The 16652-nt window shown below is 37.3% G+C and overlaps 1 protein-coding gene across 1 annotated transcript in view; it reads left to right on the top strand.

The window, feature by feature from the left end:
• LOC141401887 (uncharacterized) overlaps positions 1-16652 on the top strand; it is a 176374-nt gene that overhangs the window by 150699 nt on the left and 9023 nt on the right. Inside the window, exon 3 of the mRNA XM_073982440.1 lies at positions 11357-13414. Coding sequence (XP_073838541.1) covers positions 11357-13414 — 2058 coding nt within the window. The remainder of the gene's footprint in view (positions 1-11356; positions 13415-16652) is intronic.

Genomic DNA, 16652 nt, shown 5'->3' with positions numbered 1-16652 from the left:
GCAATTCAATAAAATTTGTATCGGTTCATTGGTTTTTGCAGAAAAACTTTAAATTGAAAATTAAAAATTTAAATTGAAATGAAAGTTAAAAAAGTAAAAAAGTATCAGTCGACTTTGCCGACCGAGATATTCCCGCCGCCTGTGTGAATTGAAACTTCCATCTATTGACAATATGACAATGCCGATAAAATATATATGAGGAAAAGTCAAAATTTTTTAGTTTCCATGAAGCCAAGGTTTGCACTTTTATAATACGCGAACTATTGTAGTTTACCAGTAACTATGAATATTGCTCGATTAATTTAGATGTTTTTGTACAAAGCTCAAAAATTTAGCAAAAAAAATTAATTTACGTGGTAGTTACGACCGCGTAAAGAAAAAAACATAGGTAAAAAAACGTTGAAGCTAAACAGGTTTTTTACATTGCTATTCGATTTCTGATTAAACCATTCAAATGACGGACAACTGTCCAAGGTAAAAGTAGGAGAATACAAAATGAAGATTTCACTTCTAATGTATCACTTTCCAAAATTTCCACTGCATCCACCTTTTATGAATGCTGACATTTTGAAGCCGGATTTCAGGTGTTTTTTGTATTTTTTATGTAACTGGGACGCGCATTCGTATATTTCGAAAAGCCAATTATAGGATTAAAGAACTCGCGATTTCGCATAATCTGATATGTATATTGAGTATGTAGCCCACACAGCAGCAGAGTAATCTACTGCCAAAGGCCAAAATTTAGTGCGATATTTTTTCTAAAAAAACTATTTTTTGGGTACAGTATTTACAATATCGTTTTGAGTGTTCTGGTACCCCGCGATATTTTAGTTTTTCGACGATCCGGATCATATGAATCACAGATCGTAAAAATCCATCTACTAGAACGGCGGAAATGGCTACTGCAAAAAATGAAAAATTTGCGAAAAATGATTTTCAAAATATCGCTGACTAATTCGCGTTTTATGTGGATCGTTTCCATTTCAATGAAGAAAGTGAATCATCACTCGCGTTTGTGCGAAAACAGCGGTTTGAAAAATTTAGTGGCATGGGAGCTGTATCCGATTTATCCAAAAAATACTGTGTGATGCTACATCCACGGTTCTTGATGGATTTTATTGAAATATGTTTAGATCGATGTATTTTTTCACGGTTGATAGTGAAATCGGATGCGCATAAAAAGTGTATGCACTTTGTGCATAATATAAGCGTTATACAGTTTGTTGCACACTAAACTGCAGACGATGCTACATCTTAGCGGCCAAAGTAAATCCTGGCAAATATGTACAAATTAAAAGAGGAGAATTCGCTGTATTGGTAAACCGCATGCGCATCAAGTGATTTTGAGGATTTCGCGATTTACACGCATTTCAAAATGCACATTACCCGATACAATTTTATTTCAAGATTATACCCCATTTAAAGGAACCCAACATTTATTTGAAAGATATCCATATCTTCTGTTAGATGTTAGCGTGTTTTCGAGAAGTGATTAGAATAAAAAATGTGATTTATTGCGTGAAATTTATCTAAAATAGAAGAAAAACTCCGACCTATTTTTCTTAAATTTTGTTCAACTAACTCACAAAATAAATTTTAATAAATATTTTCTCTTACAGAAATTTTATTAATTTCCTCAATATATTTTCTGTTTTTTGCTATAATATGCAAACCGCTAAACGTATATGTATAGTTTTGGTTTTATTTGAATCTTCGCGATGTTTAGATTACGTAAATATTTTTTATATATTTTTCAGATGCATAAACAGCTTGAATTTTATTAGAACAAGTTGTAAACTAACAATTGTTTTGAATGCTTTCCTAATTTCCGCGAAAATTTACAACTTTTTCACTAAAGTTATGGGACCTCAGTAAAGATATAGTATGTAGGGAGCCCCTAATTAAGAGAGTTTCTCAATATAATGATTAGAGTCTTTTAAAGATTGTTTTCTTTTTATCAGAATTGAAACCGCCATAACTTTTGCGCGCAACAACCAAAATTAGTATCTCGAAGAGATTTAAGAATGGGATTTTTTTCCCAATCTATGTAACAAAAATCTTTCATGTAGCTTAAAAAAAATTTTTAATTTTTTTTTATGGAAAACTAAAAAATTTTGTCTTTTCTTCATATATATGTTACCTTCAAGTGTATGGGCCGACACAGTCCATTTTGGAAGTGAATCTTATTTTGGCCATTCCTTTTTGACAGATATTGTGCTCACCAGTTATTTCAGTTGGTCTGAAAACATGGATTTGCCCACGAAAAACATAATATCGAGCGTTTTTATAGTTTTCGGGCTATTTTTCAGGAAGTATGGACTTGCCCCTGAAAAACTTGTACCGTCGTAATGGCAGCGAATAAAAGTTGTTACAACAAAGACGGAATTGCTTTTGAAGGCCTTAAACTGCATTTTTCCGAAATTTTGTGTGAGGAGTACCCGAAGAAGTTGACATCTATAGCCAATTTTCGAACCTGATCTATGTCTGGTAGAAATATAACGATGTGCAAAGTATGGACTAAATCGTTTACAAGATCGGTTCAAGAGTTATCGTAGGCACAATTCTAGTGAAAAGTTTTGAACTTTTGGTGGGGGGAGGTACCTAAAAGAGTGGACCGATATGGCTCATTGTCGAACTTAAACTAAGTTCGGACAAAATATCACCATGGCAAATATTGGACCCCATCTGCAAATCCGTTCGACAGTTATCGTGCGCTCCAACCACTCAAGTCTAGTGCCGTAGTGGTTTTTTCATCTTCGGGATATTTTCTCAGGAAGTATGAACTTGCCCCCGATAAAACTAGTACTGCCGTAATGGGGGCAGCAAATACAAGTTGTTATATTAAAAATCAAAGCGATTCGAGAGCAGGTCCTAAACCGAACTTTTCCGATATTTTGTGTGGGAGGTACTCGAAGGACTGGACCGATAGAGTCCATATTGGAACTTCAACTATGTCTGGCAGAAATTTCACGATGTGTAAAGTATGGATGAAATCGAACTTTTGTGGAGGAGGTATCTGAAGGAGTGGACCGATATGGCCCATCTTAGAACTTAAACTAAGTTTTGACAAAATATTATGAAGGCCAAATTTTGAACCAAATCAGTTCGAGAGTTATCGTGCACCAGCCAGACAGACAGGCGTCTGTCCAGACGGACGAACATTGCATCGACTCCAAATTGTCTGAAACGGATTTTGTCCAAACATACTTGGGGTCTAAAACCATTATTTCGATGAGGCACATTTTGCTCTTATGAAAGTGTATATACCCTCGTTAGCATAAATGCTGAGGGTATAAGAACATGGGCGCGGTAAAATTTTCTTTCCATAAAAATCTAAGTTAGATTATGACGTCATTTGATTTTTATTCATAATGATATGGCGTTTTTTTTAAATATGGCAAGAGGAAGTACCCCGCCCTTCGGCATTCAAGAAAATATGCATCCTATTTTCACCGGAGGCCATCCCCGTTCATTCCCTGAATATTTCAGGAAAATTGGTTCAGTAGTTTTGTAGATGTAACATATTTTAAAAAGTGGGCGCGGTCAAGTCTTTGTTTCATAAAAAAGTAGGTAAGGTCGGAGACACAACCACAATTGTCTCGCAAATTAATTTCCAAACCGATACATTCGTAATTATTTTAAATAAAACATTTTTAATAAATTGGGTATAGGGGAAGTTCCCCTCCCCCTCCGAAACTAAATGAGAAGCCTATATTCACCGGGGGACATCCCTGTACATTCCCTGACAATTTCAGAAAAAATCTGTTCAGTAGTTTTTGTAGAAAAGATTAAAATTGAAAATTGAAAAAAATGGGCGTAAAAGTGGGCGTTGTCAATTTTCATTGCATAAAAATCTAAGCCGGGTTATGGCGAACATTTCACAAAGACGTTCTCAACTGATGTCATTACCAACGAACGACATTTGATTTGATTTATGAAGATATAGCATTTTTAAAGAAATAGGGAAGTAAACTGCCCCCTCCGGAATTCAACTAAATTTGTAGCCAATTTTAACCGGGGGCCATCCCTGTACATTCTCTGACAATTTCAGAAAAATCGGTTTAGTAGTTTTTGTAGAAAGATAAAAGTTAAAAATTGAAAAAAGTGGGCGTGGTCAAATTTTCTTTGCATAAAAACCTAAGTCGGGTTATGGCGAATATTTCACAAAAAGAATTATCAAAATCGGTCCAGCCGTTCTCAACTGATGCCATTGCCTTTCGTAATATTTTGTCCAAAATTAGTCTATGTTCGAAGATGGGTTATATCGGGCCACTCCTTCGGGTACCTCCCCCAAAAAAGTTCGAAAATGTTTGGAAAATTTGTGCGCACGATAACTCTTGAAGGGAGAAACCGATTTGGTCCATACTTTGGCAATTGTGAAATTTCTTCCCGACTTAGATGAGGTTCCAATATGGACTCGATCGGTCCACTCCTTCGGGTATCTCCCACACTAAATTTCGGAAAAGTTCAGTTTAGGACCTGCTCTCGAATCGCATTGATTTTTGTTATAATAACTTGTATTAACTGTCCCCATACGACGGTACAAGTTTCATCAGGGGCAAGTCCATACTTCTCGAGAAAATAGCCTGAAAGTTGTAAAAAATACCTATGACCCCATGTGTAATGGTTGGAGCGCAAGATAACTCTCGAAAGGATTTGTCGATTCGGTCTAAAATGTGGCCTTCATAATATTTTGTGTCAACTTAGTTTAAGTTCGAAGATAAGCCATATCGGTCCACTCCTTCAGGTACCTCCCCCACAAAAGTTCACAAATGTTCGGAAAAATTGTGCACACGATAACTCTTGTACACTCTTTCGGGTACCTCCCACACGAAATTTCGAAAAAGTTCACTTTAAGACCTGGGCCCTATTCCACGAAAGAACTTATCAACATTTCACTTTGCACTTAGCAATATTTTTGACAATTATCAAATTTTGGCGTTCCACAGAACCCTTATTTTCGATAAGTGATAAGTTGCTAATGATAATGTGAATTTGCTTAGTTTTTTCAAAAAAATGTAGCTCTCTTTTTGATTTCTGTTCCACAAACGTTCTTTCTGCTAAGTGAAAAGTTGTAACGGCAAAGTGTATTTTGCTAAGATTTTGCAAAAAAATGTGCTCTTTCGTTCCACAGAAAACTCTGCATTTTGATTTTGCAGATCAATTTTGATAAATTCCCAGCAAAATTTATTTGAAGTTGTTCCTTGTGAAGTAGTGATTGAATAGCTTTTTTTGAAGCAGTTCACGCAGAGTCATGAAAAATGCAGTCCGTTCTTCACATTTTGACAATGTCCGATTTGAATCCATTTCAAAAATTTTCACATTTTAGAAATTTCAAACTTTTGCAAAAAAAAACTTAAAAAGACAAAGAACATAATTTGTTTCTTGTTAATTATAATAACAGCAATATGTTTGCATCCATAAAAAGTAATTTGTATACAAAAAATAATAAAAGTGATTTCGAACTACATCTTTGTTTGTAGCCAAAGAAGTAGTTGAATCATATGTTGTTGTGATTTATTCACTACAAAGAACTAATGCAAAATGTGTGCTTAAGAAGTAAATTAGACAGTATCCTCACTGCACCATGCCCTTGTAAATATCATGACTTCTTTCACGTAAAAAGATGTAGTCCGAAATCACTTGCACTCATGATTTAACTACTTCTTTGGCTACAAACATTTTGCTGGGTTTGCCTTAAATTTGCGAGGTAAACGTTCTCTTTGCCAATTTGAAATTTTTTACACACGTGTCTTAGATTAAGTTTGAAGATGAACTTTGGTATAGCCCCCATATAGCAGTGCCGTCCTATTTCAGCTATTTTAAGGTTTTTAGATATATTTTCAGAACGAATTAGTTATAATTTGACAATTAACTTCTCCACCTTGTGGAGAAAGAAAACTAATTACTCTATGTTGGCTCATGGTGGATGGTATAAAAAGTTCGGCCCTGCCGAACTTAACGCTTTTTTACTTGTTTTATTTCGCTTTATTTTATTTTTATTTCACTTCATTATACCCTCAGCCTTTAGGCTAAAGAGGGTATTTACACTTTGATACGATCAAAAATGTGCCTCATCCAAATAATGGTTTTAGACCCCAAGTATGTTTGTACGATATCCGTTTCAGACAATTTTGAGTAGATCTAGCAATGTCCGTCCGTCTGTCTGTCTGTCTGTCTGGCTGGCTGGTGCGCACGATAACTCTCGAACGGATCAATCGATTCGGCTCAAATGTTGGGTATCGAAATATTTTGTCCAGATTCGATTTAAGTTCGAAGATGGACCATATAGGTCCACTCCTTCAGGTACCTCCCCCACAAATGTTCAAAAATTTTCGCAAAATTTGGTCCATACTTTGCACATCGTGTAATTTCTACCAAACTAAGATGGAGTTCCAATATGGACTCAATCGGTCCACTCCGTCGGGTACCTCCCACACAAAATTTCGAAAAAGTTCAGTTTAGTACCTGATCTCGAATCGATTTGATTTTTGTTTACGCAAGTTGTATTCGCTCTCCTCTATACGACGCTGGAAGTTTCATTAGGGGCAAGTCTATACTTCCTGAGAAAATAGCCTGAAAGTTACAAAAAACCCTATGACACCGTGTGTAGTGTTTGGAGCGCAAGATAACTCTCGAACGGATCTTCCGATTCGGTCCAAAATTTGGCTTTCGTAATATTTTGTCCAAACTTAGTTTAAGTTCAAAGATGGATTATATCGGTCCACTCCTTCCGGTACCTCCCCCACAAAAGTTCGAAAATGTTCGGAAAATTTGCGTACGATAACTCTTGAAGGGAGTAACCGATTTGGTCCACACTTTGCACATTATGAAATTTCTACCAGACTTAGATGAAGTTCCAATATGGACTCAATCGGTAAACTCCTTCGAGAACCTCCCACACAAAATTTCGGAAAAGTTCAGTTTAGGACCCGCTCTCGAAACGCTTTGATTTTTGTTATAACAACTTGTATTCATTGCCCCCCCATACGACGGTAAATGTTTCATCAGGGGCAAGTCCATACTTCCTGAGAAAATAGAAAGTTGCAAAAAAAAACCCTATGACACCGTGTGTACTGGTTGGAGCGCAATACAACCCTCGAACAGACCTGCCGATTCGGTCCAAAATTTGGCCTTCGTAATATTTTGTCCAAACTTAGTTTATGTTCCAAGATTAGCCATATCGATCAACTAATTCAGGTACCTCCCCCACAAAAGTTCAAAAATGTTCGGAAAAATTGTTCGCACGATAACTCTTGAAGGGAGTGACCGATATGGTCCGTACTTTACACATCCTAATATATCTACCAGATATAGATCAGGTTCGAATATGGACTATATTTGTCCACTCCTTCGGTTACCTCCCACACGAAATTTCGAATAAGTTCACTTTAAGACTTGCTCTCGAATTACTTAGATTTTTGTTAAGGCAACTTGCATTCGCTGCCTCAATTATGAGGATAAACATTTTTTCAAGGACATGTCCATACTTCTTGAGAAAACAACTCGATGGCTCCATATTTAGCGGATGGAGAGCACGATAACTCTCGAACTGATCAACCGATTCCGTCCCAAAATTTGGCCTTCGTCATATTTTGTCCAAACTTAGTTTCAGTTCGATATGGTATGGTCCGGTATGGTCCACAACTTCAAGTACTTCCCCCTCAATATTTAAAAAAAAAATTCACTAAAATGGTATGCACGATATCTCTTGAAAGAGGCAACTAATTTGGTCCAAACTTTGGATCTCCTAATATTTTGTCCAAATTTAGTTTAACTTCTAAAATTGCCCATATCGGTGCTTTCCTTAGATTACCTCCCACACAAAAGTTCAACAATTGGGTATGTTTGAACTTCGAAGATCCTTTGGAAATGTATACCGATACTGTTCGTTGTGGTCCTGTTTACAGCGATATAATGTTTTACGTGGACATATCCATTGCTTCCAAAAGTTATACGATGACCCACTGAAATGACTTGTGGGCGCGATATCTATTGAAAAGATATGACTCCCAAAATAAGATCCACTTCCATAATGGACTATGTCGGTCTATTCCTTTAAGTACCTCCACCGCAACACTTTTGAACTTTAATCCTAATCCACATTTTTGTCGGTAAGTTCAAATGTCCAAAAAGGGCCACAAAATTCTGAAAAGACCCTAAATACAATCGATCTGTCCGCAGATGAAAGTTTCAATTCAGATAGCCTGAGGGTATATCTCTGTCGGCAAAGCCGACTGATACTTTTTTTACTTGTTTTTTTTTATTTTTTTATTTTATATTTTTTTATTATAAGTCTTATATTTTACTATTCTTAGCTATATCGTGTCTACGGTTGATATACGATATCATTAGGAATAGCTTCGTTTGTATGTTAATAAGTAACACATTTTCTTACACACTAATCATCCATATAATGTTGTGCCTTAACTACGTCGCGAAGCTAAGATTTCTGAAGATTTCCCTGTCCATCATCCGTATGTATTTTCAAATCAATGTTCACAAACACAACATTTCCAACAGAGGTTATCTAACTGTTATATCGATTACTATCAAAATACTCATGTAATTAATGTAATGGTCAGATATACTTTCATCCATTTCAAATAATGTCTTCAATCACCCATGACATGCCACACAAATAAGGAAACATGACGCAATACTCTTCGGCAATAGACGTTGAAAATCACTTTTAAGATGGGGAAGTTTGCGGCGCCAAAAAAGTTATTAATTGAAATTCGAAATTTTCATTTGAAATTCAATTATCAGACAAACAAAACAAAGCAACAAAATGTTCTTGGGACTACTTCGAAAATAAGGAATACAATTTTCGTGGTCAATTAAAATAAAAGCAAAAACTAGAACAACTGATTATTGACATTGTAATGTAAGATATTTATGAAATTTGTTTATAAAGGAGATGGGGGAGAGAGGGGGATGCTCCATTTCAAATGCTTTTAAGAATTTTAACGATGTACTTATCAATAGCGTTGCTATTGTTTTTATGATGTCCTTTTTTAATGATGTCTGAAAGAATACAATAGAAAGAATATAAAAAATTAAATGAAATATTTGAGAAGAAATTAACAGAGCAATTGAAGGCTAATGAATAAGTAAAAATGGCTTAGCTCTAGCCTACTACTGGTAGGCTATATACGGAACAATGGATCGAAGTCCCTACGGAACAGCAATTTGAAGGCCCAGTGGAACAGCGAAGCGAAGTACCATTGAGACGGCAAGCCGAAGACCTTATGTAACCAGTGACACATGGAGAATGAGAATTATTTCCTTGTAAGTCGTTAGCGTCACTGATGAAATCCAAACGATTCAAATTCTGATATGTATAAGGATGGACAGTGTTAAAGAGTAGGTGGAAATCGGACAAAACCATATGCAAAAATATATACAAGGATTTGTGGTCTAAAAATCCCACCGAAATGGCTGAAATGTGGTATTAAGTCTTCGTTAGGGGTATGCAATTTTACACCTGAAATTTATCCGCATGGGTCCACGCCTTCATATAGCCCCCATAGAACGGTACCTCCCGATTTCCGATATTTTGAAGGTTGTGGCCTCAACAGCACACTTAAATGACTGACATTTTGTATAAAGTATTCGTTGGGAGTATAAAACTTTCCACCTGAAGTTTGTCGGTATTGGTCCACGTCTTCATATAGCCCCCATAGAACAGAACATCCGGATTTCTGGTATTTAGAGGATTGTGGCCTCAATATCCCTACGAAATGGCTGAAATTTGGTATTAAGTCTTCCTCGTGGGTATAAAACTTTCCACCTGAAATTTCTCGATATGGGTCCACGTCTTCATATAGCCCCCATAGAACGGTACATCCGGATTTTTGGTATTTAGAGGGTTGTGGCTTCAATATCCCTACGAAATGGCTGAAATTTGATATTAAGTCTTCCATGGGGGTATAAAACTTTCCACCCGAAATTTATTGGTATAGGTCCACGTCTTCATATAGCCCCCATAGAGCGGTACCTCCGGATGTCTGGTATTTTGAAGGCTGTGGCCTCAATATCCTCCAAGTTGGCTGAAATTTGTTATTAAGTCTTCCATGGGGGTATAAAACTTTCCACCTAAAATTTGTCGGTATAGGACCACGTCTTCATATAGCCCCCATAGAACGGAACCTCCGGATTTCTGGTATTTTGAAGGTTGTGGCCTCAATATCTCTTCGAAATAGCTGAAATTTAGTATTAAGTCTTCCTTGTGGGTATAAAACTTTCCACCTGAAATTTCTCGATATAGGTCCACGTCTTCATATAGCCCCCATAGAACGGAACATCCGGATTTCTGGTATTTAGAAGGTTGTGGCCTCAATATCCCTACGAAATGGCTGAAATTTGGTATTAAGTCTTCCTTGTGGGTATAAAACTTTCCACCTGAAATTTCTCGATATATGTCCACGTCTTCATATAGCCCCCATAGTACGGTACCTGCCGATTTCCGGTATTTTGAAGGTTGTGGCCTGCCTATCCCGCCAAAATGGCAAAAATTTATGCATTTTGCATAATTTTGCATATGTCATATGTTTCGACTGTAATTAAATCAGAAGCCAAAAATATGCCCAGTCCCAAAATTTGACATGAATCGGACCAAAAATAGGGGTTGCATAGAATTCCGCTATCTACACATTTCTAACGTTCCTACCTCGTAGTCTATCAGCCTCTGCGTTGACCGATGTTTGACAGTGGAGGCTAAATTTTTCTACAGTTGGGTCAACCTTCCCAATTTTGACTGTAATAGCATATTATACACTTAAAATGTAACGGTCAAATCAAATCTCATTGGAGGAAATTCCACTTGAACCTCTGATAATAGTTCAAAAATGTATGTAGATATCAAACCAGTTATAAATACATCTCTTGTCACACCACAACCCATTGTGCTAAGCGTTGTACGTTTGGCACAGGTAAAAGTTTAAAGAAGTGGCAAGCTTATGGCTGGCACACAGTAAACAGCGCAACTCAAGAGGCTAAGAGCTCAGCTAAAAGCCGTAACATCAACGGTACATTAAATGTAAGTCAGACGTTGGACAAAGAAGACGTTCAAACGAAAACGAAGCGGATTAAAAAACGAATTAAAACAGAAACGACTGAAAACGGAGAAAATCCTCTCCAACAAAAATAGAAAAAAAAACTAACGCGTATCAAATGAAACTGAATTAAAAAGTGTGAAACTGAATTAGAACACCAGTGAAGAATTCAAAAAGAAAAAAATAAATATCAGAGAGAAAAAGCAAAAGTGAAGCTAAGCTAAACGAAAAAAATGTGGAAATTTAAAATAATTTATTTGTTAATAATTTTAAGTATTTTACAATGGGAAAATGTGCAGGCCACAGATGAAAAAAGTAAAGAATCTAGTGACGATTTAACCAAGAAAGATGAAAAAGAAAACGAAAATAAAATTCAAAATCTAACTGAAAGTGCAAGAGAGGGCCGATTATTGAAATTCCCCCGAGGTGGACCAGGACATGCCTACACCTTGCGTCGAAGACAACCCATACAAATACGTTCAAGGGCTGATCATTTTCCTCTGCGGCCACAAATAAGACGTGTTCACAATGGTGTTTTACCCGGCAATCAGCAGCCGCCACAGCTACGTTTTGGTTATGATTCCTTGAAATCTTCAAAATACATCAACTCAAAGGGAGCCTTGCCCTATGGCGGCGGTCTAAAGGGTACCTCATCCTTGAAACAACAGTTATTGGGTATACATCCTAACGGTTTGCATGTTCCGGCTTTATCACAACAATATGTGCAAAATTTTAAAGCCTCGCCGGCCTATAACGGCCAAGTGGTAATACATCCACCACCAGCTCCAGCAGTAGCCGCAGCTTCACAACAAACGGGAAATAAGTCACAAAAGCAGCAACCGCAGCAACTTCAAAGTCAAGATAATTCTTATCCCAAATACATTAAACCGCCACAAAGCAAGCCACCACAGCAGCCACAACAACAGCCAGCAAAGCAACAACAGCAACAACAATCTTTAAAATCAACACAGCATGATCCAGCCATGCCATATCCTGATTTCAAACAATATCCCATACCCGATGAACAACAAATGCAGAAATACAATGAACAGCATGACAAATATTTGCACCAGCAAAAATTTCTAACACCCAGAGACCCCATGGCCTACTACCAGCAACAGTATCAACAGCAACAACAACAGCCTCAATATTTATACCAACAGCAGCAGCAGCAACATCCACAACAACAGCCACTGGCTTATTCAGTTCAACAACCTGTCTATTCTGCCAATCAAAAACCAGTCCAACATCCCACAGCTTTGTCTCCCCACCATCAACCTTCTTCTATACCCATTCATGAGCTTTCCGATGTTGTTGCATCCTCTAAATCACAAACAGGCCATTCAGCAGCTGCCACAATTTCCGCCACTAACCAGCATCAACAACAGACAACATCCTATGGCCATGGACAAAATAATGGGCCAGTGAAAATGTATTCGGTTTATGAGGAAAATGATATGACCGAGTTGAACAATAATGACTATCAAACCGCACAATATGACAGCAGCTTGGAAAAGGAGGCCCAGGAATATCTTCGTTTCATGAACACCAATGAATATTTTCTACCCAAAAGAGATCCCAATTACAAGTTGATTGATGAGGAAAATGACCGCAGACAGCAATACAATTTTCCACAACAGCAGCAGCAGCAACAACCTAGTGTTGTAGCAAACTATGGTAATTCACAAGTTTCCTCATCTCCTGGACTGTATCAGCAACAGCAGCAACAACAACAACAAAATTATAAACCTTATTATCAACAACCAGAACAACAGCAACCACAACAAATCTATTATGGCCATCATCCAGATTCTTCGGTGGCAGCTTCATCATCATTTAAAGAACCAATACAAGTTTCCAAATTATTCTATCAGGATGAAACTACAGCAAATGGTGGTCCCTCAACAGTTGTTCGCACCAGTTATCAGACAGCATATAATGCCAATCACTTTGCTGCTGGTCATGACAGTAAAGCGCCGAAATATTTACCCGCACAACAACAGACATCTACTCCATCAGCCCCTGTCAGTGTCAACAATGTTTACAGCCAAGTCCGTCAATCGGCACAGAGTAGTCGTACACCGGAACCACTGCGTTTTGAATTTACCGAACGTGATGCCATGGTTGGTGGTGTTGCATACACCCACGCTCCAAAACCACAATATAAATATAAAGTTGTAGACTATCCGGTAACACCTAGACCAACAGCCGCAACAGCGAATGGCAATTCTCAGGTCACAACAACGTCACTACCCTCAAACAACATTCGATCATCAACATATTCGGATAGCATTAAACCCATTGTTGAGGAAGAAGATGACCCGGAGGACGGTGACGATATGCAACATGCTGGAACGGTAAGTACGAAAAACTCAGAGGCGATATATAATTCGAAAATCATATTCATTAATAACAATGGTTGATCTCAAAAAAAAAAATACTATAAAATACTCAAAAAATCCGCAAAAACTTCATCTGTATTACACTGTGAAACAAAATGGATGTGAAATTCTGGGGCAGAAATAATTCCTTTTGGGGATGAAAGCCCTTGGTGAGTATATTAAAAATCCCGAAGGACAGATCCACCGTGAGCCGAACTTCCAAGTTATGGCGTGATGAAATTTCTGCTGAAGACCCTGTGGGCATCTGAAATTGGCGTTATATCTTAGTTAAAAGTTGTTTTAGCTTATTTATGAGATGACATGTCTTCAGTCAAATCAATTGAGGATTATTTTCGTAGAGCATTTTGACCTTCTAACTCGCTCCCTTCAATGTCCTTATCGTCCTTTATTTTAAGAACAGCTATAAAAGTACCACAAGATGACGTTTTCCAGCTTCGAAATGTTCTGCAAAAATGTCACTCAGAAAATTTAAGGTACTACTCTCATTGACAACTAATCGATTTTGTTTCGTTTCCAAGGGCTTTCATCCCCAAAAGGAATTATCTCTGCCCCAAAATACACAGGTTCACAGTGTTAGTTGGTGAATCATGTTAGTGGCACATCATTTTCGGTTAAATCGAAACAGGATTATTTTCGACGAGACAAAATCGATTAGTTGTCAATGAGAGTCTCACCTAAAATTTTCTGAGCGACAGAACATTTCGAAGCTAAAAAATGTCATTTTGTGGTACTTTTATAGCGGTTCTTAAAATAAGGGACGAAAAGGACATTGAGGTAAGCGAGTTAGAAGGTCGAAATGCTCTACGAAAATATTCCTCATTCGATTTGAGTGAAGAAATGTCATGTCATAAATAAGCTAAAACAACAGTTAACAAAGATATAACGCTAATTTCGAATGCCTTACAGGGTCATCAGCAGAAACTTCATCACGCCATAACTTGGAAGTTCGACTCACGGCGGATCTTTCCTTCGGAATACTTAATATACTCATCAAGGGCTTTCATCCCCAAAAGGAATTACCTCTGCCCCAAAATGTCGGTTCACAGTGTTATCAACAATTTATGGTCTTTAAAAAGATTAAGATTTTTTTCTAAAATGGGTGCTATCAAAAACCGTTAAAAACTCCCAGTTATTATCCCTTATGTGTGGTCCTTAAAACACAATCAATTCGCGTTTTATCGCTTCTAAAACTGTTTAAAATAACAAGTAAAAAGGTATCAGTCGGCTTTTTTACCCTCAGCCTATGTGAATTAAAACTTTCATTTACGGACAGATAGAATGTATTTAGGGTCTTTTCAGAATTTTGTGACATTTTTTGAACATTTGAACTTGCCGACAAAAATGTAGATTAGGATTAAAGTTCAAAAGTGTTGCAGAGGAGTTACTTAAAGGGTTGACATAGTCCATTTTGGAAGTGGATCTTATTTTGAGAGTCATATCTTTTCGATAGATATTGCGCCCACTAGCCATTTCAGTGCGTCATTTCATAACTTTTAGACCAGTATGTCAGAAAGCATGGACTTGTAAACGGAAAATATAATAAAAAAACAGGAACACAACTAACAGCACGGTATACATTTCCAAAGGATCTTCGAACTGCACTTAGACAAAAATGTTAAACTCTTGTGGAGGAGGTATCCTAAGGAGGGGACCGATACGAGCCATTTTAGAAGTAAAATTAAATTTGGACAAAATATTAGGAGCTCCAAAGTTTGGACCAAATTGGTTACCCCGTTCAAAAGATATCGTACATACCATTTTAGTGACATTTTTTTTAAATATTGGGGGGAAGTACCAGAAGTTGTGGACCGGTATTGCCGTTCTTTCAACTGAAACTAAGTTTGTACAAAATATAACGAAGGCCACATTTTGGACCAAATCGGTTGATCTGTTCGAGAGTTATCGTGCTCTCCACTACATATGGCGAAATAAGGATTTTTTACACCTTTCGGGTTGTTTTGTCAAGAAGTATGGACTTGCCCCTGAAAAAATTCTTACCGCCGCAATTTAGGCAGCGAATGCAAGTTGCTTCAGCTAAAATCAAAGTGATTCGAGTGCACGCCTTAAATTGAACTTATCCGAAATTTTGTGTGGGAGGTACCCGAAGGAAAGGACAAATATAGTCCACATTCGAATCTATTCTGTATCCGGTAAGTTAAGTTAAGTTAATTTATTGAGACTTTTCTTTTTAAACAATAAGATGACAATGGATACAATATGATAAATAATCCTTAAGACTATAATGTATTATCTTAATAACATTGTTTGTTGAACAGCATCATGCGTTACCTAAGAAGGTTAAGATATAGTGGAAATAACAAGGAATAGTGTACGCCCTTACTCCCGGGATCTGTATCCGGTAGATATATTGGGATGTGTAAAGTATGGACAAAATCGGTTACTCCCTTCAAGAGTTATCATGCGCACAGTTTTTCCGAACATTTTGGAACTTTTGTGTGGGAGGTACCTGAAGGAGTGGACCAATATGGTTTATCTTCGAACTTAAACTAAGTTTGGACAAAATATTTTGGAGCCAATCGGATGCTCCATTCAAGAGTTACATATCTTGAGCTCCAACCACTACCCACGGTATCATAGGGGTTTTTTGCAACTTTCAGGCTATTTTCTTAGAAAGTATGGACTTGCATCTGAAGAAATTATACCATCGTAGGTGGGGCAGTGAATAAAAGTTGCTATAACAAAAATCAAAGCGATTCGATAGCAGGCCCTAAACTGAACTTATCCGAAAATTTGTGTGGGAGGTACCCGAAGGAGTGGAGCGATTGAGTTTATTTTGAACCCTCATCTAAGTATGTTAGAAGTTTCACGTATGGACAAAATCGGTTACTCTCTTCAAGAGTTATCGTGCGCTCAAATTTTCCGAACATTTTCGAGGTGCCGGAAGGAGTGGACCGATATAGCCCATCTTCGAATAAAAAATAAGTTTGAACAAAATATTACGAAAACCTAATTTTGGACCCAATCGGTTGGTCCATTCGAGAGTTATCGTGCGCTCCAGACAGACAGACGCACTGTGGGGGAAATTCAAATCTAGCGGGGAAAAAGTCCGAAAACTGACCAATAGCTAATTAAAAATCATTAATGCAGTATTTTTCCAAACATACTGGTAGACCTAAAAATAACAACCAGTATTGCATTTAATGGTTATTGGCCGTTATAACGGTACATTTAC

Source organism: Musca autumnalis, unplaced genomic scaffold (genome assembly GCF_047663935.1).
Source record: "Musca autumnalis isolate F117 unplaced genomic scaffold, ASM4766393v1 scaffold_4, whole genome shotgun sequence".
Classification (NCBI taxonomy): Eukaryota; Metazoa; Arthropoda; class Insecta; order Diptera; family Muscidae; genus Musca; species Musca autumnalis.
Note: the sequence above shows the minus strand (reverse complement) of the source record. Positions and strands in the feature narration are given on the sequence as shown.